The sequence below is a fragment of the Rhamphochromis sp. 'chilingali' genome (genome assembly GCF_963969265.1).
Source record: "Rhamphochromis sp. 'chilingali' genome assembly, chromosome: 18".
NCBI classification, from domain to species: domain Eukaryota; kingdom Metazoa; phylum Chordata; class Actinopteri; order Cichliformes; family Cichlidae; genus Rhamphochromis; species Rhamphochromis sp. 'chilingali'.
The window spans coordinates 26,158,160-26,183,666 of NC_137945.1; the positions used below are offsets into that span (position 1 = coordinate 26,158,160).

Below are 25,507 nucleotides of genomic sequence, written 5' to 3' on the forward strand. Positions count from 1 at the left end.
TAACAAAATGTGAAAAGTTCAAAAGACTATGCGGCTGCTTAGCTGTGCCTGTCCGTCTGCCATCAGCTGAGAGAGATGCCGGTCAACTCTCTGGAGAAGCCGTGGACGGTAGACCCCTCTGAGGTGGCAGAGCGGCGGGATCTTAGGGACAGTCGCCTGGTGTTCAGCATCGATCCACGCGGCTGTGAAGATGTAGACGACACGCTGTCTGTACACAAGCTCCCCAACAGAAGGCTGGAGCTGGGAGTTCACATTGCTGATGTCACTCACTTTGTCAAAGAGGGTTCGCTCACAGACTTGGAGGCACGTTCAAGGTGAGGAACTGGTTGGAGTGGTTGGGTAGAGTAGGTGGGATATAAAAGGATAAAAGAAAATTACAGCATCTTGCATAAGTGTTCAGAGGAACTTTCAGAAGTACAAAGAGGCAAGAAAGTTGTTGCCTGAATTAATGTTGCATCAGCAGCATGCCTTGTAGCGCAATTATAAATAACACAGAGAGCCACCTTAAATAAGGCTCGTGTCTGATGTGAAGCATTAAGCCTTAAATGTCTATCATTTAATCACATGTAGAAGGACTTCACAGGGTCCATGATGGCTTTGAAAGTATCACTGGCACCAGGAATTGAACCAATGGTCAGCACGTTGTTGGTTCAATCCCTGGTGCCTTCGGGCTTCATGTTAAAGTCACCTTGCACAAAATACTTAACCCCCAAATTTCCCTGGATGCATCCGTTAGTGTGAGTGTGCATGTGAGAGAAAATGCTTAAAGGTATAGACTAACGCGCTGTATGAATATGTGTGCGAATGGACGAATGCTGGTCGTGCTAAAAGGTGGTTGGGGTTCTCACAGTAGAGAACTGCTACACACAGAACACAGTGGTCCATGTTGTTACGAAGAACTTGTGCTCATTTTGAGTACGATGCCATTAACAGGACAGGGGAATGTTTCCGCTGTGGGAAAGCCTGAGTGATTTTCACTGTGGCCTTCATAAACATATATTACTACGGGACATGGCAGCCATACTTGTACACAACATTCAACCAGAAGGTCATGCAGCAAAAAAAGGAAAAATGAGTCCACTTCCAACTAAATTAGTTTTATTCTACTGAGTGGTAGAAGTAAAGAACAGTGTGTCACACATCATTTGTTTTCAGATCCCCTTTGTACAGTTACGGGTGTCAGGAAAACACCGGAGGTCACATGATGGCATGTGACCTTGAGTACCTGATGTTAATGGTTTGTCTATAATTGGCTTTCAGTGCATCTTATTAATAAAGAGGATGATGATACAAGACAGTTGAACCACAGTAATAGAACAAGAAGATATTCATCTGTGTTTATGTCCAGATATATGCACATGTTCTGATTTATTTATTTATTTTGTGCTGTATTGTACAAATGAATAAAACTGAGTTTAAAATATCTGCAGTAAATGAAGTGAAGGTCGGGGCTGCAAAAGTAATGCTTGCACTTGATCTCCACAAATTTTCCTTCCTGGGAACATGCAGCGATGACACCATGTGACAGGGAAGCAGCCCAAAAAAATTTGTGTCACAGCTGAACGGCCGACAAATCTGCAGCAAATGCATTCTGCTGTCATCTCGGTGTAATCTCGCTATAATCCAAAATCTCTACGGAATTCTTTCAGCACCTTGTTGAGTCTTGGAAGTGAAGAAAGGAGTGTTCAGAAGGCAGAAGTGTCTAACCCAGTGCTAATAAAATGTATCTGATAAAGTGTAGTCTGCAGATAAATTAGTAAGAAGGTCCATGAAGTGCATGTCGTTTTTTAAAGGCAGCAGCAGCAGCAGCAGCAGCATGTACAGAAGATGATTGAGAGCCGAGTGAGGAGAGAAACTCCGTGTAGACTGTTAACAACGTGCACTTATAAAATAATACTGAAATCTTACTATATATTTTTTATGTTGTGATTTTTAATGTAGTTTTGGTCCTCTGCTTTCTCTCTGACTTACTCTAAAATTCCATTTTACATTTCATAGCTGTCCACAAAGCAGCGTGCAGATCACCCACCTGTCCAGCTCGCCTCCACACTTTAAAGAAGTAAATTAAAATCTCATGATTGTGGTTTGAAGCCTTAAATTCTATTTCAGAAAATGGGGAATATTTATTAAATCATAAGAAAAACATTTTGCTTATTTATTTCATCCTTCCTGACTTATTAATAAACAGAAGGATGAAAATGACAAAGGTGGAACAAACTCTGAATATTTAGTACTTATTTTCAAATTATGTCTCACTTTTGATTAGAAAGAAGATGATAAAGCTGCTGCTTTGATCTCATTGCCTTTTTATATTTATTATGTCACTTCTTAAGGGCTACAACCTACTACCTGGCAGACCGCAGGTACGACATGCTGCCTGCTATTCTCAGCGCAGACCTTTGCTCACTGCTGGGAGGTGCTGACAGGTTAGTAGACTTCCCATCACACGTTTCATTTTCATATGCTTAAAATGCATGCTAGTTGTGTAACTGACACTTTCAAATTCAGGTATGCAATGAGCGTGCTTTGGGAGCTTGACGCAGAATCCCTTGAAGTCCAAGAGGTCTGGTATGGTCGTACACTCATCCGCTCCTCCTATCAGCTCCACTACGAGCTGGCTCAGGCGCTCCTCAACGGAGAACAGGTTGAGGTAGCGGAACTGGCCAACCTGGGTCCTCAGGAAAAGGGTTCTAAGCTAGCTCAACTCACTGAGGCACTTGAGATGCTCACACATGTAGCCAGACATCTTCGGGCAAAGAGGGACAGAGGAGGAGCGCTGGAGCTGGAAGGAGTGGAGGTATGATTGGTTTCTTGTATCTTCATAGAGTATTTTGTGTGTTTTGGTAATGTGTGTACTTAACAGTAAGACTATATAAATAAAGACTGCAAACATTTAAGGTTCATGTTCTTAATTGAAAGCGTAAGCATGTTATAGCTGAGTGTCTAACCCTAACACATCGTCACTACTGACGTCTAACATACGACACAAAATGATTCAATGAATCTGAAGTGAATCAAACAAAGTAAACCGTGCACATAGCTTCAGTGGAGAGAAATCCATTCTGCACATTAAAAACTGGAACCACTATCTTTCTCGCACATTTCAGCTGCAGAAGATTCTCCCTTCTAAGCTTCTGTCTAAGTGAAAGTTTGACTTAACCTCTGTGTTTGGTCATTTTGTCAGATGACATCATGGTTAGAAAATTCAGTATCAGTCACCCCGAAACACTTCATACAGCCGAGGGGAGGAAATCAGGTCAAAAGACACCTGTGGAAAAGGGCCAGGGATTAATGATAACTAATGATTAAATGGAGATTGGTCTATAAACATGTAGTCAGTGATAATGATGACAAAGAGGTGATGATGATGTTCGGCGTCATCATGAGAATCCCCCAGCTGCCACGGTCTATTGCAGCATAACTAAGGGAGGATTCAGGGTCACCTGGTCCAGCCCTAACTATATGCTTTAGCAAAAAGGAAAGTTTGAAGCCTAATCTTAAAAGTAGAGATAGTGTCTGTCTCCTGAATCCAAACTGGAAGCTGGTTCCACAGAAGAGGGGCCTGAAAACTGAAGGCTCTGCCTCCCATTCTACTTTTAAATACTCTAGGAACAACAAGTAGGCCTGCAGAGCGAGAGCGAAGTGCTCTAATAGGGTGATATGGTACTACAAGGTCATTAAGATAAGATGGGGCCTGATTATTTAAGACCTTGTATGTGAGGAGCAGGATTTTGAATTCTGGATTTAACAGGAAGCCAATGAAGGGAATCTGCTCTCTCTTTCTAGTCCCTGTCAGGACTCTTGCTGCAGCATTTTGGATCAGCTGAAGGCTTTTCAGCGAGTTTTTTGGACATCCTGATAATAATGAATTACAGTCGTCCAGCCTGGAAGTAATAAATGCATGAACTAGTTTTTCAGCGTCACTCTGAGACAGGATATTTCTAACTTTAGAGATGTTGCACAAATGGAAGAACGCAGTCTTACATATTTGTTTAATATGTGCATTGAAGGACATGTCCTGGTCAAACATGACTCCAAGGTTCCTCACAGCGTTACTGGAGGCCAAGGTAATGCCATCCAGAGTAAGAATCTGCTTAGATACCATATTTCTAACATGTTCAGGACTCAGTACAATAACTGAATGAATTTAGACGCAGGAGTCTTCCAGGTCTTTATGTTTAGTTTGGTTTTTTGCTGTGTTATTTACAGAATTACAGATGGATACCATATATTTCTTTTCATCGATAATAAATTATAGTACGGTCTAATAGAGACGTTATTTTTAAAATCAGGCGTCTAAGCAGAACACGTTCCTCAGCAGAAAACATTTTATCAGAAAGTCATTTCAGTGAGAATATTGGAATAAAGAAACCAAGCACTCCACTGTGAAACCACTGACAGTTTTCACATTAGATCACAGCCATTTATCTACAGCGGCTGGTCGGCCATCTGTTAAAACCTCATATGGACAATTCCTGTTGTTCTATAAGATGCTCTCTAATAGGATGTCTTGGATTTATTTATTATTCAGTTATTGCATTCCTGTTATGGCTGTACGCACACAGAATATTGATATGAAGTAAAAATGATTCTCTCGGGTTGCTTCTGGGATAGTGGAAAAACCAATATATTTCTAAAAGTGTGTTTAATGATTGAGCTGCCACCCAAAAATCAAGTTCTTATCTTGACAAAGCTGGATTATTGACCGCTGGTGAAACATCTGTTGTCCTGAAGGATAAGGACAACAGATGTTTCATCTTGATCTATTATATAAAACGGCCAAAACTGTGTTCAAATCCAAACTTTCTGGCTTCTTTTGGTTCCTGCTGAAGTGCTTTGGGTCCCCTCAGTTCATCCTTAGTCTGAGAAAAGTTTTGTTCTCTCTTTAAGGCACATTTCCTTTGAGCTAACTTAAACTCTGATTGGCTGTCCACTATAAACAAAAAGCATGAACAGCAGATCGGTGGAGTTTCTGTGCCCATGAGCAGAGCTGTGTGCCTGTTAGGGATATGTGTTCTTACTGGTATGATAGAGAGCTGAACGTAGGAAAGACAGTAGACTGTTTTCAGGTTGAGATTCATTCACATTTGGTTCTCCGTGCAGCATTTGTTCCGGTGGAATGGTGCATGTTCAACTGAGTTAAAGTAAACTGTAGTAAAATGTGGCCCACTGATGCATTTTCATATTCTTTTTCATTGAAGTCACGTTAGAAGCATTTTCCCTTTTCAGGTGGGTGCCCAGCTGGATGAGGAGAGGAACATTACGGCCCTGGTCCCTCGTCAGCCCCTGGAGGTCCATGAGACCGTGGCAGAGTGCATGATTTACGCCAACCACTGGGTGGCCCGCAAGATCCAGGAAGCTTTCCCCAACCAGGCCCTTCTAAGGTGTCACCCACCACCACAACAGGAGCTATTCAACCAGCTGGTGGACACTGCAAAGGCCAAAGGTTTCACCATTGACACCAGGTAATGTTTTTGACTGTTCAGTATAGAAACTGAGGAAATGCATATTGTAGTCCAACGCACATCATGTTCAGACACACAAGTGTGTGAACCTGAAATGTTTGATAACACGGGGACACACTCAGGTGTCACATGAGCAGTCAGACAAGAAGAAGACATGTTCCTTCAGCTCAGGTTGAGGTTGAAGCCAAATATGCTTCCAAACCAAAGACTAGAACATATGATGAAGCATATCTTGCCTTTGGCTTCAGCTTCACAACAGCTGTCGTGGCAAGGTCGGTCTCCCCGACAGAATTAGTTTCCCCTGCGTCGGGAGCACACGCTGGGCTGTCCAAATCACGGACAAACAGGATCCCACATTCTTGATTTTCAGTTCACAAACACTTCTTATAACGACTAACTACTCCTGAAACTTTGGAGGTTTTAGCTCTTTACACAGTAAAGTTACAGGATAAATATAATTATCAGGCAAAATGTCCTTCGTTTGTTAAAATAATCCCGTCTGATACCACGAGAGGACAATAAATATTTCATTTTCTGTTGTAACCCTTAAACTGAATGGTAATGTTACGACACTCAGGTTTCACTTTTTTACAAAACTAAAACATCACTACTTCCACGTCTGACTGTTTGTAATGGAGGCGGCGTAACCTGGATCCACACTCCGTGCCCAGCGAACGCTCGCCACGCAGGGGGAACACATGCTGTCGGCGATGCCGACCTCGGCACAACGCTGATCCTGCCGCAGTTTGTTCCCCGGTTCAAATCCCGGACAAACAGGATCCCACAGCTGTTTATGCTTTTAAACCCGTTTTGCACAGAGAGCAGTGTTGAATATTCTCACACGGGAACAAAACAAACAACTCAAATAATTAAAGATGGTTTGTTTTTCTGTTTTTTAAAAGAGGCAGTGATTTATTTAATTACAACCTGTAATCTATTACAGTTAACTTTTATTTGTTTAACTGTTTACAAAAGGTCTGAGGATCTGAGGCGTGGAATGAACTGCAATGGAGTTTGAAAACAAAATATGAATGTGCGGTTGGAGGATTGTGGGGGGGGGGTTAAACCAACAGCAGAACCGGTCCCAGGACAAGAGACATGGTGATGCAAGTAGCTTTGTGTCACTGACTGCTGAGATGAGAGGCCTCACTCATCCCTGGTTTCTGGCTCTGTTCCTTCAGGTCCAACAAGGCTTTAGCTGCCTCACTGGACCGAGCTGTGGACCCACAGGACCCCTTGGTGAACAGGTTGTTCAGAATGATGGCCACCACTGCTATGTCACAGGCTCTGTACTTCTCCACTGGTGCTCATCCTCAAGACCAATACTACCATTATGGTACGATACCGCTGCACAGCTTTTATTGGCTGCACTAGAGTTTCAGTGTGACTGTGGGTCAGTCCATCCATCACACGTCTGCACACACTTGTCCAACGTCTGTTGTTTGTGAAGAATTATTCGACTGAGAACTAGAAAGAAGGCTAACGTGCTGATATTTGCTTCGTTGTCGTAGGTCTGGCTCTGGATCGCTACACACACTTTACCTCACCCATCCGTCGGTACGCAGACATTGTCGTGCACCGCCTTCTTACCGCAGCCCTGCACATGCAGAGGGGCGTTGTATCTGGTAAAGCACCAGCCAGTAACAAAGAAGTGGAGGAAATGGCTCACCATGTCAACAGCAAGAACAGGGTCAGGGGTGTTTTATTGTTTGTGTTTTTCAATGATTCACCTCTTACTCTATTAACAGAAGCTGTGCTGACGTCTGTGTTTCATTTGCAGGCAGCACAGGCAGCCCAAATGCGATCCACAGCACTGTTTCAGTGTCTGTTTTTCAGAGAACGAGACCCTCAGACAGACCCGTGCTGTGTGGCTGACGCTGTTGTCTACTCCATTCGAGACAACGGTGTCTTGGTGTTTATCCCAGAGTAAGAACCTTCAGTCCTGTGTTTTGTTCTGCAGTCTTCTTCTTTTCCTTTGTTTAATGGAGCTGTACAGCAGCTCACAGACGGCCAACCACTCGTGTATTTTTAATAGACGAATTCAAAGTTTATGACAATGAATGAATTTGTTGGAAGATGTAATTGCACGCTAATCAATGTATATTTAACAGTATACACGCTAGTTTTATTTTCTCTTAAAAAACCTCAAAATGAGTTTTAAATTGTATAAATTTACTAAACTAATTCCTTAAACATTTATTGTGAGCAGGGAAAATCGGCTAAAACCCCGAATCTTTTCTCTACCAGGCTTTAAATAAGTTAATTGCATTGCTGAAGTTGAGTCTGTGGGGAGGGACGGTGCTTTGGAGCCAGCCTTGTGTTTGTGGCACTTCTACGTTAGCTTAGCTAACCTCTGGAGGTTGCTGCTTGTTTATTGCAAGGAAAGTGTAATTTAATAACATCAGTGTTCTCCATGCTTGTGGTGTTACAGGGATATGCAATATTAACAGTTTATTAAAATGTAACCTGTGGTCATTTTGAGAAGGCTGTAGAATCCATGTAATGATTAAAATCACAGGGCGCAAAGCAGGTTGAGTAATATCACTGAGTAAGTAAGGCTGCCTCTGACCACAGCCATGTTGTTCACAGGTATGGTGTGAGGGGGCCTGTGTATCTGAAGAACAAAGAGGGCCTGGTGGTGGTAGCGGGACAGGACGGCAGCTGTGATTGGCAGGGTGGCACTGTGCGAAAATACCCGGACCGCATTACCACCACCTCCAGCTGTGGCACCTCCACCTTCAAACTGTTTGACCACATCACCGTAAGTCACAGAAAACGCTAATCAATCATTTTAGAAGGTTTCCAGCAATGCAGCGCCTAAAGGCGACGATTCCAAATATATATGCATGAGTGTATATGAATCACAGGTTCATACGACTACTGGATCTTTTGTGGTCCAACATTAAGAGACGTTTTATGATCTTGTTGTGATAAAGTGTTGTGTGGTTGCTGCTTTGTTAGCTAATCTCAAGGTAACAAAACGTCAGTAAGATGAATGAGACGAAAATGATTCCTGAAAATAAATCATTTAAAGTTATTCAGTTTATTGTTTTTAAATATTATATGAAAACAAAAACATAAGTGTGGGGGGGGGGGAGGCTCTCCTCCAAGACAAGAAATGTAATGCTTCCAGTTTGTGGCGTTTCTACACAAACCTTTTTGTAAAGGGAGATAAAAAATGACAGTGGGCGGTAATTGTTTTCACATAAACGCCTTTAAACGCTGCACGGTCGCACTCTCTCTCTCGCACTCGATAAATGATCCATTGTTGCTCTGCACACGTTTGTTACCACAAACGTCGCATGCACTTATGTCATTGTCATGAGACACTCTTGCAAACAAACTCACGGTTTAGTAACACAGTAGAGCAGCGTGTTTACGGGACAGTAACAGTAATCTAATTACCTTTTTTGCAACAGTAATCCCTTACTTTACTCGTTACTTGAAAAAAGTAATCTAATTATGCGTTGCTGCCCATCACTGGCGTCAAGTTATATTAAGTTCAGGCATGTTACACACGATGATTGTGAGGAATAAGTGCATGTGATTTAAGCAAAAAGAGCAGGAAACATTACCCTAAGGTTAGCTAACAAAAAGAAACTGAAGTAACGGTGTGTTATTCTCACATCTTTGGCTTTAAGACATGAAAAAGTGACAGAGTACTGCTGCTTCCACTGTTATCAACATCTTTTCTTTCTTTCATGGACTTATCCTGGGGTCATAAATGTCAAAGGGCAAAGGCAATGCTAACAACATAGCTTACTGATGGATGATGATGGATGACACATGTGGCCAAAACAAGATAGAAAGAAACATTAGCCCAAACACAAGTTGTCCACCACAGCATTGACTGCTGTCAAGCTATGATCATATCAAACAAAGAGATGATGATGATATTCAACAAACAAATCAACAAAACAACAACCTCACTGTGACACTTGACCGAGGTCACAGTGTTAATGAATGTTTTTCTCCCCCTCTGCTCCAGTCTCCACGTCGTGTGAATGTTAGAAAGCACAGTAAAGAAAGTTCGTGTACGGATGGATGAACGTTTGTTACATTGGATACGTGTGTGTAACATACGTATCCAATTTATCCTATTTATGAACAAAATTGTGGCACAGTCGGAAACTTCTCCACTCTACACCACTGTCTACTTAGCTGTGACGCTGCGCACAGTGCTGAGAGGACTGCTGTTATATATTACGTCACAAACCTTAAGTGGGCCTGTCTTTGCATAGCATTCCATTAGACTATTTTCAGTAGGTGCCATTACTGTGTAGTGATCGAACTGAGGAATACTGTGACTTACGTTCTCTGCTCTCTTCAGGTTCGTATTTCTGTCCACTCTTCAACTTGCCACGCTGACCGTCTAAACCTCGAGGTCATCAGCAACAAGCCTCACCACAGTGCCAAGTCCCAGCAGCCCAGCCCTCAGGGCCGCAGTCAGCTGGTCAAAGAGGTGGTGCGTCAGAATGAAGAGGCGCTGGCTCAGGAGAAGACAGCCCGGCGCCCCAAACTCTCCAAAGAGGAAAGAGAGTTTCGTCAGAGCAAAACTCCCAGTCTGTACTCTATTCTGGAAGAAATCAGAGAGTTGGCTCTGATGGATCTGGAAAGGGCTTCACGCCTCCCGGCAACAACAGCATAGAAACGCTGTAGCCCAGCTTTACCTCCAAGCAGACACTTGTGAGAACTGCACGCTGTGCGCTAACAGAACGGTGATCATTGAAGATCACTCGTGCTGAGTCATCCAGGTCATTCTTGTAGCTCCAGATTGTGTGTGGACAAACCACACGAGTGTGTGAAGTCACAGGAAAGCAAACACAATATTAAGTAAAAACATGTCCCGCCATCTTTTTAGAAACCAGAGTCAAACCGAATCAGTGGATACGTTTTGTAAAAGTTAGTTTTTAAAATCACATCAAGTTAAACTTAGTTGTAAGGAGGATAGGGAACGTGTTAATGCCAGTGAAGTGTCAGCAGTTACTTTGACAAGACCTAGTACTCACTGCAAATGTGGTTCAATCCTGCAGGAAACTAGTCAACTGCAGCAGGTTAAAGAAGTCTGGTAACAAAAGGCTTTTCTCTCAGCACCAGTGATCTCAATATCTCACTGGTGGGATCAATGTCTTGTGTAAATTAAATGTCTTGTGTTATAGAACCATTTTTGGTGAGTTCACACATATTGTACTACCTGTGACCACTTCATACAAAACCCAGCACGAGTATTGTTCTGGAGATGATAAAACGTCCACTCGTCCATTTTCTTCTGCACGTCCTGGAATCTGTCCCAGCTGTCATAGGGTGAGAGGCAGGATACGCCCTGGACAGGTCACCGGACTGATAAAACTTCATGTCACTCATTAGCAGACTTTAAAATAAACCCGTAGAGTAATGAACACACCTGAGGTTGGTTGTGTTGGAAGTGATGTATAAAACTAGGATGTATTTATCTTATAGTTTGTATATCAAGAGCCTGTATAGAAGACACCAACACCAAGGACATTTTTATTGTTTGAACTGGTAAATAATCAGAAGCGTTTTTTGGTTTGTGGATTTTAAGATTGTTTTCTAGAACTACCAACAGAAATATGAACTGTACATAACTATTTCAATATGTGTGCAGTGGCCTGTAATTAAAAATGGTGTTTTCATTAGCGCAGATGGAGCCACTTCATCGTGTTGCGTTTCATGTCCCTGCAGTAGCTTAAGAAAGAACTGTTCATAATTGAACGAGCACTTAATGCTTGGAAGAGGGTGATGGTCAGTTGACAGCTCACATACTACACGCACACAGAGGCCTTTTATAGAAACATGTTTGCAACCAAAATTCTGCCAATAGTGAAACTGGAGAAAGAAGATGCATCAGAGCAGGAACTGTGGATCAGTTCAAATATTTTTCTGTAACAGATACCAACACATGGTAAATACGTTTAGGATTTGGACTTTTAAAAATAAGAAAAACATTTATTTCCATTGATTATAAATGTCTTTGCTAACCCAAAGCTGACGTCACAGTAGGAACATGTGCTCAAGATATAAACCACCAGAAATGCACAACATTACTCGAATGAGCAGGCACGAACATTGGGAAACCTTTAAATCTGCTCACTGCCAAAGCTTTTCAGCAGAAACTGCTGCACGTGAACTTTAATCCCCCTCTACACAGTCGTTGCTGAGCTGTTGCTCAGGGCTGAGGCCGGTCTCAGCCTCAGCGGGCTCAGAGTCTTTGGGGGGAAGCGGGCTGGTTTGTTGCGTGGAGGTGTTGTTGGAAGGCTCGAGGTCAGGATCTTCTACAGTTTCATCTCCATCAGTAGAACCTTTGATGACATTTGGTGAGGATGCAGCTGGAGGTTTGTCTCCTAACATGTCAGCAGTCTGAGAGGCTGAAGGGCCTGAAAGGGTTGAGAATTAGAAACAGTGATGGTTTCAGTCAACACAGACACACTCAGTCTACTACGATTTATAAAAGACAGGCAAAGCTGAGATAATGAAAAATGAAACTGTAAACTGCAGGGTTCAAACTCATTGTTCAGGGTCAAATTTAAGCACTTTAAGCACTTTCAAGGTCCATTATCAAGCTTTTCCAGCACATTACCAAAAAAACAGTTTGCATGTTCCACTTTGCATCACCTCAGTAAGACCATGTAAAAATTAAAACAAATCGTCTTAGGTTGACTTAAATGTTCTTTGTTCCTCTTTTGTTAAAACAGAGAAAAATGCACCACACAAAAATACTGAAAAAGGAAATGGTTGTCTTATATGCATATAGTGCACAAACTCAAAAAACTCATTTCTCTCAAAAATGCAGATGTGCAAATGTGAACAAATCAACTTGTTAGAGATGCTCATCTCCACTTGGAAAAAACAACCACACAAAAGAAGAAATCTGCACAAATGAACAAGTCTGCTCATCAGATATTGATGCTTCTTTCCTACGTGACACAACAACAGGAGACAGATGTTTGGTACTTTAACTAGTTAAGCACCCACACCACCAAAAATGGGGGAAAAGAGAGGAGATCACATTTAATCGGTTATAACACGAGGTCAGAAATATAAGTGCAGACATGAGTGTCCACAGAAGCCTCTGAATCTCAGCTGTAAACCATTTCTACAAACACCAAACAGTTAAAAGAGCAGTTACATCACCATGAATCTGTGGACAGGTAACATCCATATTTTGATTTATGATTTTCTGGAGTTAAATGTGACCCAAAGTATATTTTATAGCATATAAGCTATAAAATACTTTTAAAAATTAGGTGAGGGAAATAATCATTTTTTTCTATGTTTGAGTCCCAGTAACTTTGACATAGTAACATCTGCAGTAATATTTACCCCTCTGATGACAGCTCACAAGCGTTAGCTTTATTTTGATACCAAGACTGTTTACACAGAGTTTGTAATTGCAGAGAAATACTCCATTTATTTTGGCCTCTTCATTTTCGAGCAGGAAGCTCAGAAAAGCCCTGGGGGCCTAACAGGTCAAAGTTCATTCCCAATAAAACTAACTGTGAGATGTTTGACTACATTGCTCTCTGGATTATTGTTACAGTCCTAAATGATCAGCTTTAAAGTGTTTGTGCTAATAACACCATGTACAGTAAGACAGGCATGGAGAACAGCACTGACGGGAGGCTTTGAACAGATGACACACTCAGTTCAATTCAACATATAAGACTTTAAAAACGCACAAACATCGACCTAAAATCTATTTATTCAGTCCATCACCTGTCATAGAATTATGTCAAATAATAATGTATTGTTCATCTCCCTTAAATAAACAGGCAGCCTTAAAGTATGAAACATTCATTCATTAAAACACTAAAATGTGTCTGTCGTCTCCGTGGCTGATAGAGCCCCACAGGCATCAATGTGAGCTTAAAGCCATTTATAATTTTTAAATGGTTTAATGTGTCGGTGCTCACGATAAACACATTTTGAATGAAAGCCAGGGAACTTCAGCAGCACAAGAAATGGCTTCTTTGTGCCCACATGCATCAGTCCCTCTTTTTACCAGTTTTTCTTTAAGGCTTAAGTTGGCTAGTTAAGTGTCGGACTAACGATTAAAGCTTTCACTTGAGTGAAGTCACTAATATTACTGCTACTGCTAAGTAATGTTAGCCAAGTTTAAAGCACACTGCATAAATCACCATGCCATAACTAACTGCTGTGCTAGCACTGCCGTACTCTATCACACTCAGTGCATTTCAATCATTTCTCCAGATAGTTTGATAGCTAGCAAAATAATAATCATAGTTTTAAACATTAGCCTGTGTTATGTACACATACTCGAAATTATTTACTGTCATGTGACTCAAGAGTACAAATTCCTTCAGTGTCGTTTTCCATCGAACACTCATTAAAACAGCACGAACCCTGAAACTGCTTATTAAAATAATATGTATGTAAATAATAGTATGTTGCATTATAAAAAATTAAGCTTTTGACTGCCCTCCAGAGTTCACGTTAACTTCAGATCTCTGGAAGCTACACTACCCGAATGATGTCAGCTGTTTAGTTTCTATACTGGACAGAAAAAAAAAAGAGGGGGGGGGGGGGGTGGATTGGCTCCTCTTAAGGAGGACTAATGACTAAAATGTGAAAGTTTAAAGTCGATGAGTAAATCATGCTCGGGTAATACAATGGAAACGGTCTCATATCACCATCTAGTGTTATAAACTGTAAACACATTTTTATGGGTGAAGGCTCATAATAGAGACCGATCAACAGGTCATTTTCTTTTCTATGGGTCTCATTTAAATCACATTACATCATTTCTGCGGTAAATGAGGACCCTGAAGAACGATTTAATGTCACTGTTAAAGATTTGTAGACAATAGATCGCAGACAGCTGGCTCCGCTTTAACTAAAGAGGAAGTAAAAACAGTTTGGATCACAAGTGTAAGGCAAAAACAAAAATACTACGCCTAATTGAAGCTGACATCAGACAGGCAGTAAAGAAATCAATGTTTTCTACATGCTTTGCCTGTTATTACCAAACTCCACACTAATGTGAGGAATCTCTGGTGGTTTGGACGAACTGTGCAATACGGGAACTCGTCACTCGACCTTCAGGGTTTCTGGTGGATATATACACTAGATCCACTTCACTATATTGTAAGGAGTATTCACTCACCACCCATCATCCAAATCATTGAATTCAGGTGATCCAGTAACTTCCACAGCTGTATAGAATCAAGCACCTAGGCATGCAGACTGCTGCTACTAAGTGGAAGTGTTTGGGAACGACAGCAACTCAGCCATCAAGTGGTGGATCACGTAAAATCCCAGAGTGGGGGTCAGTGGATACTGAGGCGCACAGAGGTTGCTAATTTTCTGTGGAGTCCATCGCTCCAAACTTCACGTGGTCTCCAGATTAGCTAAAGAACAGTGCACAGAGAGCTTCGTGGAATCCATTTCCATGGCCGAGCAGCTGTAGTCCAAGCCTTACATCACAGAGTGCAACGCAAAGCAATGGGACACAGCGGTGTAAAGCACGCCGCCACTGGACTCTAGAACAGGAGAGATGCAGTCTATGGAGCGACGGATCACAGTTCTCAATCTGGAAAGCCGATAGACAAGTCAACTTAGCAGTTGCCAGGACAACAGAGCTCCAGGTTTGGTGGCAGGGGGATTTCGGTGCGGGGTTGTTTTTCAGAAGTTGGGCTCAGTCTCTTCGTTCCAGTGAAAGGAACTCTTAATGCTTCAGCATGCAAAGACATTTTGGCTCCCGACTTTAAGGGAACAGTTTGGGGATGGCTTCTTCCTGTTCCAGCATGACTGGGCACCAGTGCACAAAGCAAGGTCCACAAAGACATGAACTCTGGCATGGGAGTCCTGACCAGAACACCACTGGGATGAATGAGAGCAGAGACTTGGAGCCAGGCCTTCAACATCAGTGTCTGACCTTACAAATGGTCATAAACTCCCATAAACACTCCCAGAAGAGTTGAAGCTGATATAGCTGCACAGGCGGACGTCGTGAATGGGATGTCACTCGAGTTCATATGAGTGTGGGGGCAGATGAGCAAACACTTTTGGCAATATACTGTACATTCAATGTTTTGCTTTTTGTATTTTCATATAAAGTTAATACACCAATGAAGCTAGATGATCCTTATGAACCTTCGCTGGATGTTTTGTAGCAGAATCATTAATTATTTCTGTTATATTGTGTCCCAGCTGTATGATACATTTTTGCCATTCTTACCAATTTGCTGCTGGCGTGCGCGCCTCTTTTCCAGGGCCCGCTGTCTGTTCAGCTCAATACGTTTCTGCTGCTCTTCGGTCAGAGAGGGAGTAGGTGGGGGAGCGAGGGCTTCGGCAATCTGCCCTTGGGGAGCATTAATAAAACTCTCTCTGCTGAACAGATCAGGATCCCCAAATGTTTCCAGTTCACGTTGTACCTCTTCGTCACCAGCACCTGAACACAATTTCAAGCAGTGCTGATAATTAAGTCCTGTGGAATATGGCAAGTATTTCCTATGTGCACCTGCAGGTGTGAATCCACCGTAGGGCTGTTCGATACAACGATATATACAAAAACGTCTATTTCATTTTACGCTATCGTTTGTTTCGTGGTGTCGCAAAATAAACTGTTTACGGCAATATTTCTTCATGGTTCTGATGTCACTGTAGTAAAGTTCTCTCTTTCTCTTATATATAACCACACTACGGACGGACAAGCGCCTGTTTTTATGCGTTGTCGTTAGCAACAACGACGGTAAAACCATCGCGTGTCCGCTTGTTTATGTTCCACATAAACCTTTCAGAATAAAGCTCAAGATCCTGTTGAGGCTTTTCAAAATAAACGGAATCACGTGAAAGAGCAGAGTGTTTACGGATGAGAAGTAAAACAGAGCCGCCAGGTGCTAAAAAAATAAACCTTAGACTCAAACGTTAGAACAGGCTTTCCCCCGCAGCACGCCGTGTAATAAATACTCACAAAGAAAACGGCGCCGTTACAACTTCTGTCTAAAAATGTGTCGTTTCATGCATCGGTTAAAACACTCGACTCCAGCTACATGACGCGCAGCTGGAAACACTTCACGCAAGTCGAGATTCACAGAATTGACAGAAAATGTTACATTTCTGTGATTTATATCGTTATCGGACGATAGAATTCTTATATCGGGAGATGAGACTTTGGTCATATCTCACAGCCCTAGTCCACCGTATCCCCATCAGTAATGATTTTTCTTCTTACCATCTGTACTTGTAAAATCTTCATGTGTCAGGGGCATGTCCAGTCGTATTCGTTTAAGACATGTCTATAGAAGAATGAGTAAAAAATTACAAATTCTGAACATTAGGAATCCCACACGCTTGCAGGAAATATTCTACTGCTTCCTCTCACCTGCACTTCCTTTTTGCTGCCGAGCCTTTCCACTTTGTCAATAAAATCTTCAAATTGCAATTTGGGGTACAACCTGTGGGCCCAGTTCTCCATCTTCTGCATCAGCAGCCGCAGGTCTGCAGCCTAATGGGGCAAACATCAAAAACAGCGAGTAGTGATATGAAAGAGGGCTGTGTGTGATAGGACGCTTCTTCTTCCCACTAAAAAATGACTTCCAGTCATTGGAACAAAAGACATCTTAATTTGGTAAACCAACCTCTGGTTCCCCTCACTCATTTTTGACCACGACAGAAAGGGCAACTTTTGACCTTTTAGTCTCAAACCAAATTTAGGACATCTAATTAAAAGCTGACAGGCCAAACAGATTTAGCTCAAAAACCAATGTTCATTCACATCTGGTAATTGGTGGGACAGATGTTATCATATCCTACCTCGTGTCCTTTGCCTTTGAACTGGATATTGTCAAAGAGAGTGCCCAGAGCTGGAAGCCCTCGATCTGATATCAGCCTGGGAAAAAATATTAAGACTAAGTTAAACCATTAATGGATTACAAGCAGGGTTAGCAGCACATCCAGGCGTATTTGGCTTATCCAATTCAGGATCGTGGATGGCTGAAGCCCATCCCAGCAGCCAGGTCGCCAGCCTGTCACAGGGCCAACACAGACAGACCCTCTGAATGGAAATGTCAGTGCCTTCAGATGTACCATGTTCAGAAGGCAGTAGCTTGTTGGGGGGGGGGGGTAGGGTGTTTGGTTTTCAGGGTGCCCACAACCTTTCTTTTCCTACCTGTTTGTACATAAGGCAGTATAATGAGAAATAGTCAAATTTCTCCATCTAAAAATAAAAAATAAAAAATTGCTATATATATATATATATATATATATATTTATAGCAAAGTTGCAATTAATTTGAATATTTTATCAAATGAAAATCTATGTTTTTCTTTAATACAGCTTGCAAGTTTTATCCTAAGTATAATCGACGTTCTTACTTAAAAGCTTATTTAACATCCTTTGATTTAGTATAACTTAGTTCTGTCCAGGAACATTGTGAACAGAACAGTAACAGAGGAGTGCCACTGGAACACCCACTGGGAGACTACTGGGAACGAGCCTGACTTATGGTTGGCAATACTAACCAGGTTCACACTATAGGTGTACAGAGACTGGAAACATCTTTCTCACACACATCCAGGGATGTCTCCAACGCTCTGACAATTTTCAGTCTGGGAATTTTGCCCATCCAAATGATGAAAACAACAATGGTATTAGAGTCTTTCTTCTTTAAATGACTGGCAGAGTGAAGCTGCACCATCATCACACAGATGCAGTCATTTGTACCCGCCGCTAAAGCGTAAGAAGACGCTGCAGTACTCTGCGAAACGACAGGTGTCGCCACTCAGATAATATCACATCACTTTTTTTGTGCAAAGTTCTTTCCACAAACTTACGTTTTCAAACATTTGCAACAACTCTGTGTGTCAGTGTGTCTCTGAGCCTCTGTGCACGATTATTAGTGAAACGGTGATAAAAACCAGTGCAGTCACAGACTCGTGTTCAACCTGGCTGCAACACTGACAGTCTGCACACGTCAATCAATGATTTTGGCCTCCTTGTGTCCCAGCTCACACAAGATGACATCAAATTCCTATTTAAATGCGCATTTTAATTCATTTCAACCCTCTGTCGTGATATAAATGTCTTTGCTACCTGTGGGAGTCCAGCTTGGGTTGGGGTCTCTTCACGCCTCTCCTTTTAGCAGTAGGGACATCAGCCAGCTGTGATACCTCACCTTCATCTCCTGCATTGAAAACACATGACAACAGGATGTGTTTCTAACTCATTCTGTTGGCAGCGTGGCAAACTTCAAGCTTATCTTTAAATCCAGACAAATTATAGACTGGAGGTTACAGAAGAAATGTGCTGGTTTGAACAGTATCTGATAGGTTTCATTTGCTCACGCAAACAAAAACATGTGTGTTGTTATTGTTAGAAACATCCAGTCTCAGAGAGATGCTGAAAAACCAGTTCATGCATTTGTTAATTCTAGGCTGAACTAACAAATTCATTATTATCAAGCTGTTCCAAAAAGCTTTGTGGAAGGACTATGAGAGGTTGTATTTCTCCCACATTAGCCTTTTTTCCTGAATCTTATTTTTCTATGATTCTTCATTAAACCATGAATTTAAAATACAAAGTTCTGAATCATCACATCTTAAAGACCTCATAGTAATCCTGTAAGAGCACAGCAGCATCTACCATCTGCAAAAGGGTCTCCTTCCTCCTGGCCTCCCCGGCCTGGGGAGTGTGGTGGTGGGAGTGGGGGGAAAGCTTCATCCTCTATGCCGTCATAGTCAGGAATGTCCTGCGGGCTATTTTCCTGTGGGTCAACCATGGTGAGTCGGTCCTGGAGACAAAGTAAAAGACGTGTGAGCCCCAGTCGTCAACAGCATCAGCATTAAGTTACATGAATTTAACTGCAAGTTGAAAAAATGACATTTATTTCTGTAAGAGTAATTCTTTACTGTGTTACAACATCAACATGAAAACCTAAAAAAAACTGGCATTTACTTTTTTCTTTTTTTACATCAACAGGAGGAGCTGTACAGACACTCATCCCACCTGGAATTATACCCCAAATTCAGAAATGTACTATTATGATACATTAATGGTCCATTATGTTTGTTTCACAGTTATATACATAATACAATTTATAGATTTGTATATATTTACATTCTATCAGGGATGAACTGGTTGTGAACCTTTGGGCTGATAATGACATTTAAAAGTTACAATTTGGATGAATTATTACTGCGATACTTCTTTTGGACTCTGTAGTACCACAGAAATATCATTAAAGTAACAGGTTTGTTTTAAAGTCTTTCAACTGTTCCGTAAGCATCATCGTCATCATCATTTATATAGCACTTTAAAAACACACCTGGCAGACCGAAGTGCTGCACAATACAAATGTAGTAATAAAATAGCAAAAAACAAACATAGCAATAAAGTAAACTCTTGAGCCAAAATGATGTGACACAACTAGGGCTGCCACAAACGATTATTTTGATAGTCGACTAGTCACCGATTATTTATGCGATTAGTCGACTAATCAGATCATCATCCACTGGACGTAAAACTACAGCTTATTGCACCATGCAGCATATGCTCTTATATAACTATCATTAGCTTATAGCTTTAAGCTTTTAAGGTGCTAACTAAAAATAAAGACAAGATGATAGTTTATTCAATTTTAATGAAATTTGCAGATTGTTTCGGTGAAGTTTAATAAACTCCTTGCTATCTAAAATATAACAGGACAACGGAGTATATTCTCCAGCATCTCACACTTCTGATAATCAGCTGTCTGCTTGACGTTTATTCAGCTGTGTAAAAACTATAACTTTAATCTCAGACAAACCGATTTACTCAGGAACAAATAAAATACTAAAAAAAAAAAGCCAAACAACAACATTTTTAATTTATCTAAGTGACTCATATATTTAACCTGAGTAGCGAAAGACGGCGGTGGGTTTGAAAACAATTTGCCTGGAGTCTGGTGTTCTCACCGTGCTAGTGACCTAGCCCCCGGCTAGCTATCGAGCTAGTGGGTAACAGACGTCTCTGAAAACGTCGGAGCGCTTTTGAAAATATGTGGTGTCCTGATAAACTGAGCCGATATTTGAGGTTTACACAGCTACATTCTCGGCTGAAAATATGTTAAACGTTTATTTTGTGACCCAGAAAGAATAATAAGAGTAATATTAAAACTAACTAGCTGCCGCCATTGTTGGAAACTGAGCTGGGCCGCGCTATGAATTCTGGGACACAGCTGCTTCTTCTTCTTCTTCTTCTTCGGGGTTTAACGGCAGCTGGCATCCTTGTACATGCAGTGCTGCCATCTTCTGTTTCAGTCCGTTATTACACTCTTAAATCCTGCTACTTCTTCCTGCGTCTTTTGGGATCTTACAAAGCTTCAAACGACGCGTCGACTATTAAATCAGTCGTCGACGATTTTGTGAACACTGTCTCCAGGTGGAAAACAGAATGAGCGATACACCTGCTGTCAGGCCTGCAGGGTTTCTCCCTGTGATGTTCTTCTCTGTCTTGTGGTTGACAATTTTTTTTTTTACTGGCACAAATAATTTGTGGGGCGTCTTATTGTGACACCTGATTGTTGTAGTATTTTTAAAATGGCTGTGCAAAAAAATAAAAATAAGAACCCCAGATGCATTGCCTGCATTTTTAGATGAATAGTTGTATATAACTTTATTATTTACAAAATTTTTGTTTAATTTTAATTTAAAAAAATTACCACTTATATTTGCATTTCAAGTTATGAAAATAATTTACTAAACATGTCTGTGGTTTTTATAGTAAAGAGAAAACATAACTACTACTAGGGTTTTATGTGTTTGTGTGATTTCAGACCAGTTGTTTTAATAACTGTAAATTTGGACGTGTGAGGTTGTGCTGAAAAGAATGATACCAAGAAAGACAAGGTAAAAAAAACAACAACAATCAAAAGCAGCCAAAAATGGCCAATTATATTTTGGACCTCAGAATATTGACCCAACAAATCATGAAAAATGAGGTTTCAATAATTGTTTGTGACAGTGCAGCTTTCTGGCAGTAGTAGTAGTCAGTACAATTTGATTTTTTTCTAACAAAAACAGTATGAAACTTAAGTTAGACTTGTGTTTGGAAATGAGCCCCCGCCCAGTGTTGTGTAGCTTTCTGGATTTTATACTTATTGGTTACATATTTATTTATTATACAGGCTATACAGTACACACATTTTATGTAACTGAAATGTTTAATTATGTGGGCTATAGAAAATAATTAAGTTATAGACCATATTTATATGAAACATATGCTTAATGTATATTAATCATATGTAACACCTGCATATGTCTTTAAAACAAGGCTTTGATTTTGCCACCCCATTTGATTTCCATGCCAGCCTGGAAAAATTTCTCTAGATCCGCCCCCGGACCTGTCCTGGACCAGCAACACCAAATCAGTGACTAAAAGAGCTCAGCAGCGACTGCATTTTAAGAGACGACTGAAGAAGGTGCACATCCCCAAACCCTTTTTTAATACTTTCTACAGAGGTACCATGCAGAGCATCCTAACCCGCTGCATCACAGTCTGGTATGAAAACTGTCATGCGTCCAATCGCAGAGCCCTCCAGAGGATTGTGTGGACCGCACAGCGTGTTATTGGCAGCTCTCTACCCAGTCTACAGGATATTTACACCTCACTGGGAAAGCCACTAGCATCATGGCTGACCCGCATCACCCTTCCCATCAACTGTTTACCACACTTCCCTCCAGAAGACGACTGCGTCATCAGGAGCAGGTCGGCAAGATTGTGCAATAGCATTTTCCCCCAAAGCAGTTTGGCTCCTGAACACCATGGTTCCCTCCTCCGCACTGAAAACTTCTCCACACACTTCTTGGACTACATAATACTCTCCTCTAATTATTATTACTATTATGATGTGAACATTTTGTGCACTTAAATCTTACTGTGCTAATGACCCCTGCATCAGCACCTTGTTTGGAATAGCAGTGGAGAAGACATAGATTCAATGCTGCAGACGTCTGAGCAAAGAAAGCTTCTAGAAGAGTAAAGACTAGCTAGAAGAATGAAGATTCACAGAGTAAATGTGAAAATTCATCACAGGGCTCTATGCACTTGATTAACTGACCATGAGCAAGTTTGCTAGTCTGGAGCATTCAGATCCACCACAAAGACTGTTCAGTGCTCACAGAAACTGCACAATACCCAAGAGCTGCATCTGAGCCTCTACAGGCCTTAAACAGCATGTTAATGTTCAAGACAGTTTAATTAGAAAAAGACAAAACAAGTATGGTTGGTCTGGAAGGGCCGCCAGGAGAAAGCTTCTTGTCTCTAAAGAGAACACAACAACTCAGTTGAGGTTTGCAAATTTGCCCTTGAAAGCTTCTGGAGCAACATATTTTTAAAAGATGAGACTAAAGTGGAGGTTTGGTCATAATGCACAGCAGTAACTTCAGCAAAAATCAAACACAGCACAAACACCTCAAATCCACTGTCAAGTACGCTGGTTCAATTGTGGTGATTTGAGCTTGTTCTGCAGACACAAGCAATAAGCACCTTGCAGTCCACGAACTCCTCTGTATGCCAAAGTTTTCTAGAGTCAAATGTGAGGCCGTCTGTCCAACAGCTAAAGCTTCTCCTAAATTAGGCCATGCAACAGGATAATGAGCCCAAGCACAGCAGCAAATCTACTGCATGGAAGTCCAGACCTCAACCTGACAGAAATGCTGTGTATAAAGAAATGCTTGCAAATGTTGATGAATTGAAGTTATTGCTGCTAACTGCTGCTTCTGTAACCGACTCAATCATAGAATGATTATGATATTGAAAAAGACAAATGCCTGAATCCTAAATTGTGGATATCCTTTTGTTGTGATCTAAAATGTAACACTAAATGTGATTAAAACACTAAAAATCTGGACTCTTGGGCTCAACAACTGCAAGGATCACCAGCCCGAGGAAAACACAAAATACACATGACCCGGTGACAAAGACAATTCATTCTTGAATGAAGACATTGATCTGACTTTTTAAAATTTTGCCAATTGTGTTTATTATTAAATTATTGAGGAAATAGAAAGGGGGGGAGGGGTTGTAAAGAAGAAGGTAAAGGAAAGGGATAGAAAGGAGGAAAGAGATAGAGGAGAGAAAACCCCAACAATCCCCTCTGAGCAAGCACTAGGTGCGACAGTGGATAGGAAAAACTCCCTTTAAAGGAAGAAACCTATGACAGAACCAGGCTCTAGAGGGGGCAGTCAACTGTCGGGACTGGTTGGGGGGTGAGGGTGAAAAGAGAGAGGGGGGGGGGGGAGGAGATGGGACAGGTGATAGGAGTTAAAGGGAGACAGGGGAGGGAGAGGTGTCAGGAGAGAAAGGGAGAGAAAGAGAGAGGAGAGGTGAAAATTAAGATGGAACAGACGAGGTGACATTAGCAGTAGAAAAAGTAGAAAAAGTAGAAAAAGCAGGAGTGTCCCTCCTCCAGAAGAAGCAGAAGCGTTTTTTCTTCTTTTCCATGAGCTTTTCCACGAGCACTTTTTTCTCTAGGATGAGGGTTCTCAACTGATCGATTGTTTCTGCATTCTCCTGCTCAAGTCTCTTGCATGTTTTCTCCACTTCTTCTAATTTGGCTTGTTTGTCTTCGAGCCTTTCTTTCATTTCTTTAGATGTTGCCTCCTGCATTAGCTTTGCCTCGTGCAGCTCTGTATAACTCTGTTGTAATTTGTTGTGCGTGTCTTCCAACTGCTGACTTCTGCTCTCGATTTCTTGAAGTGAACACTGCAGGTCTTCGTTTGTTTTCTCTAGTTGTTGCTTTAGCACCTGCATCTCAGTGTTTTTGCACTTCACGTTGTCTGAAAGTTCCTCAACTTCTGTGTTTTTTCTCAGCATGTCATTGAGCTTACTCTGCATCTCTGAGCAGGTTTTGCAGTTTTTCCTTTTCCTCTTCCAGTTCAGTTGTTTTGTAGTTCAGTTTGTTATAAAGTTCTTGCAGGTTTTGGTTTTTCCTCTCAAAGTCCTGGAGAATTTCTTTGTCTTCTTTCTGCTTTATTTCCTGTTGTTCTTGGTCTTGAAGCAGCTCTTGATATTTGTGCAGTGTTTCATCAAGCTTTACCTGCAGCGCTCCGTATTGTTCCTGCACACCTTGGAGTTGGCACTGCGTGTCTCTCTGGTCCAGTTTTTCTTTCTCTTCAAGGATTTCTTTATTCTTTTGCAGAGCTTCATCAAGCATTACTTGCGAGCCTTCGTTGTGTTTCTCGATGTTCTGAAGTTTGCAATCCAGATGTTTCTGTTTCATGTCTTGCTGTTCTTTCTCTTGAAGGAAATCTTTATTTCTTTGCAGTGCTTTATCAAGTTTCATTTTCAGCGCTGTGTATTTTTCCTGCACGTCTTCAAGCTTGCAGTCCGTTTGTTTCTGTTTAATTTCTTGTTGCTTTTGTTCTTGAAGCAACTCTTTATTTTTGTTCAGTGTTTTATCAAGCTTTACCTGAAGCGCTTTGTATTTTTCCTCCATGCCTTGGAGTTTGCACTGCTTCATGTCCTGTTGTTATTTTTCTTGGAGGAGTTCTTTAATTTTTTTGCAGAGCTTCATTAAGCTTGATTTGCAAGCCTTTGTTGTGTTTCTCCATGTCCTGGAGCTTGAAATCCATTTCCTTCTGTTTTATCTCCTGTAGCCTTTTTTCTTGAAGAAACTCTTCATTTGTGTGCGGTCTTTCATCAAGCTTTACTTGCAGCTCCTGATTCTTTTTGTCCTTCAGCACTAGTTTTTCTAGTGCTCTATCAAGCTTTGCTTGGAGCTCAAAGTTTCTTCCCTGCATGTCTAGGAGTTCCATTTCTTTCAACTTTTGAATATCTTCCTTTTCTAGAAGCTGGTTGAATGATTTGTCTACTTGATCAGGAAGTTGAATTTTGTCTTCCTGATCACAAAGAGGAGAGTTGGGCTTTACTGTTTTTTTCTGTTTTCTCTGAGACATGTTTGAATCTGTAAACTGTCACTCTGTTTATATCTGAATTAACTAATTTCAAGAAACTGTTGAAATTACCTGGACTGCCTCAGCCCAGGTGATGTAACATTAGCAGACAGAGGGTTTGATGTTGCAGAA

General features: G+C 41.3%; 2 protein-coding genes across 5 annotated transcripts in view; one reads left to right on the forward strand and one right to left on the reverse strand.

The window, feature by feature from the left end:
* Positions 1-11,133, forward strand: part of LOC308385967 (DIS3-like exonuclease 1) — a 28,008-nt gene extending 16,875 nt beyond the window's left edge. For all 3 annotated transcript variants that reach the window (XM_080865210.1, XM_080865211.1, XM_080865212.1), the window contains 9 exons: positions 67-314; positions 2,334-2,426; positions 2,509-2,797; positions 5,230-5,465; positions 6,647-6,801; positions 6,977-7,155; positions 7,246-7,391; positions 8,055-8,226; positions 9,796-11,133. In XM_080865210.1, the coding sequence (XP_080721336.1) occupies positions 67-314; positions 2,334-2,426; positions 2,509-2,797; positions 5,230-5,465; positions 6,647-6,801; positions 6,977-7,155; positions 7,246-7,391; positions 8,055-8,226; positions 9,796-10,113 (1,836 nt within the window). In that variant the 3' untranslated portion in view covers positions 10,114-11,133. The remainder of the gene's footprint in view (positions 1-66; positions 315-2,333; positions 2,427-2,508; positions 2,798-5,229; positions 5,466-6,646; positions 6,802-6,976; positions 7,156-7,245; positions 7,392-8,054; positions 8,227-9,795) is intronic.
* Positions 11,134-11,404: 271 nt separating this feature from the next.
* On the reverse strand, positions 11,405-20,657 carry LOC308385993 (TIMELESS-interacting protein-like). 2 transcript variants are annotated; one of them, XM_080865254.1, is made up of 8 exons: positions 20,602-20,657; positions 19,086-19,233; positions 18,537-18,627; positions 17,259-17,334; positions 16,828-16,950; positions 16,678-16,741; positions 15,682-15,894; positions 11,405-11,860 (listed from the first exon to the last, which is right to left on the reverse strand). In XM_080865254.1, the coding sequence occupies exons 2-8, from the start codon at positions 19,219-19,221 to the stop codon at positions 11,616-11,618; spliced, it is 948 nt and encodes a 315-aa protein (XP_080721380.1). In that variant the 5' UTR covers positions 19,222-19,233; positions 20,602-20,657; the 3' UTR covers positions 11,405-11,615. The 2 variants fall into 2 exon arrangements, with proteins under 2 accessions (XP_080721380.1, XP_080721379.1); XM_080865253.1 differs by having other exon boundaries at positions 20,396-20,642.
* Between the last annotated feature and the right edge of the window lie 4,850 nt (positions 20,658-25,507).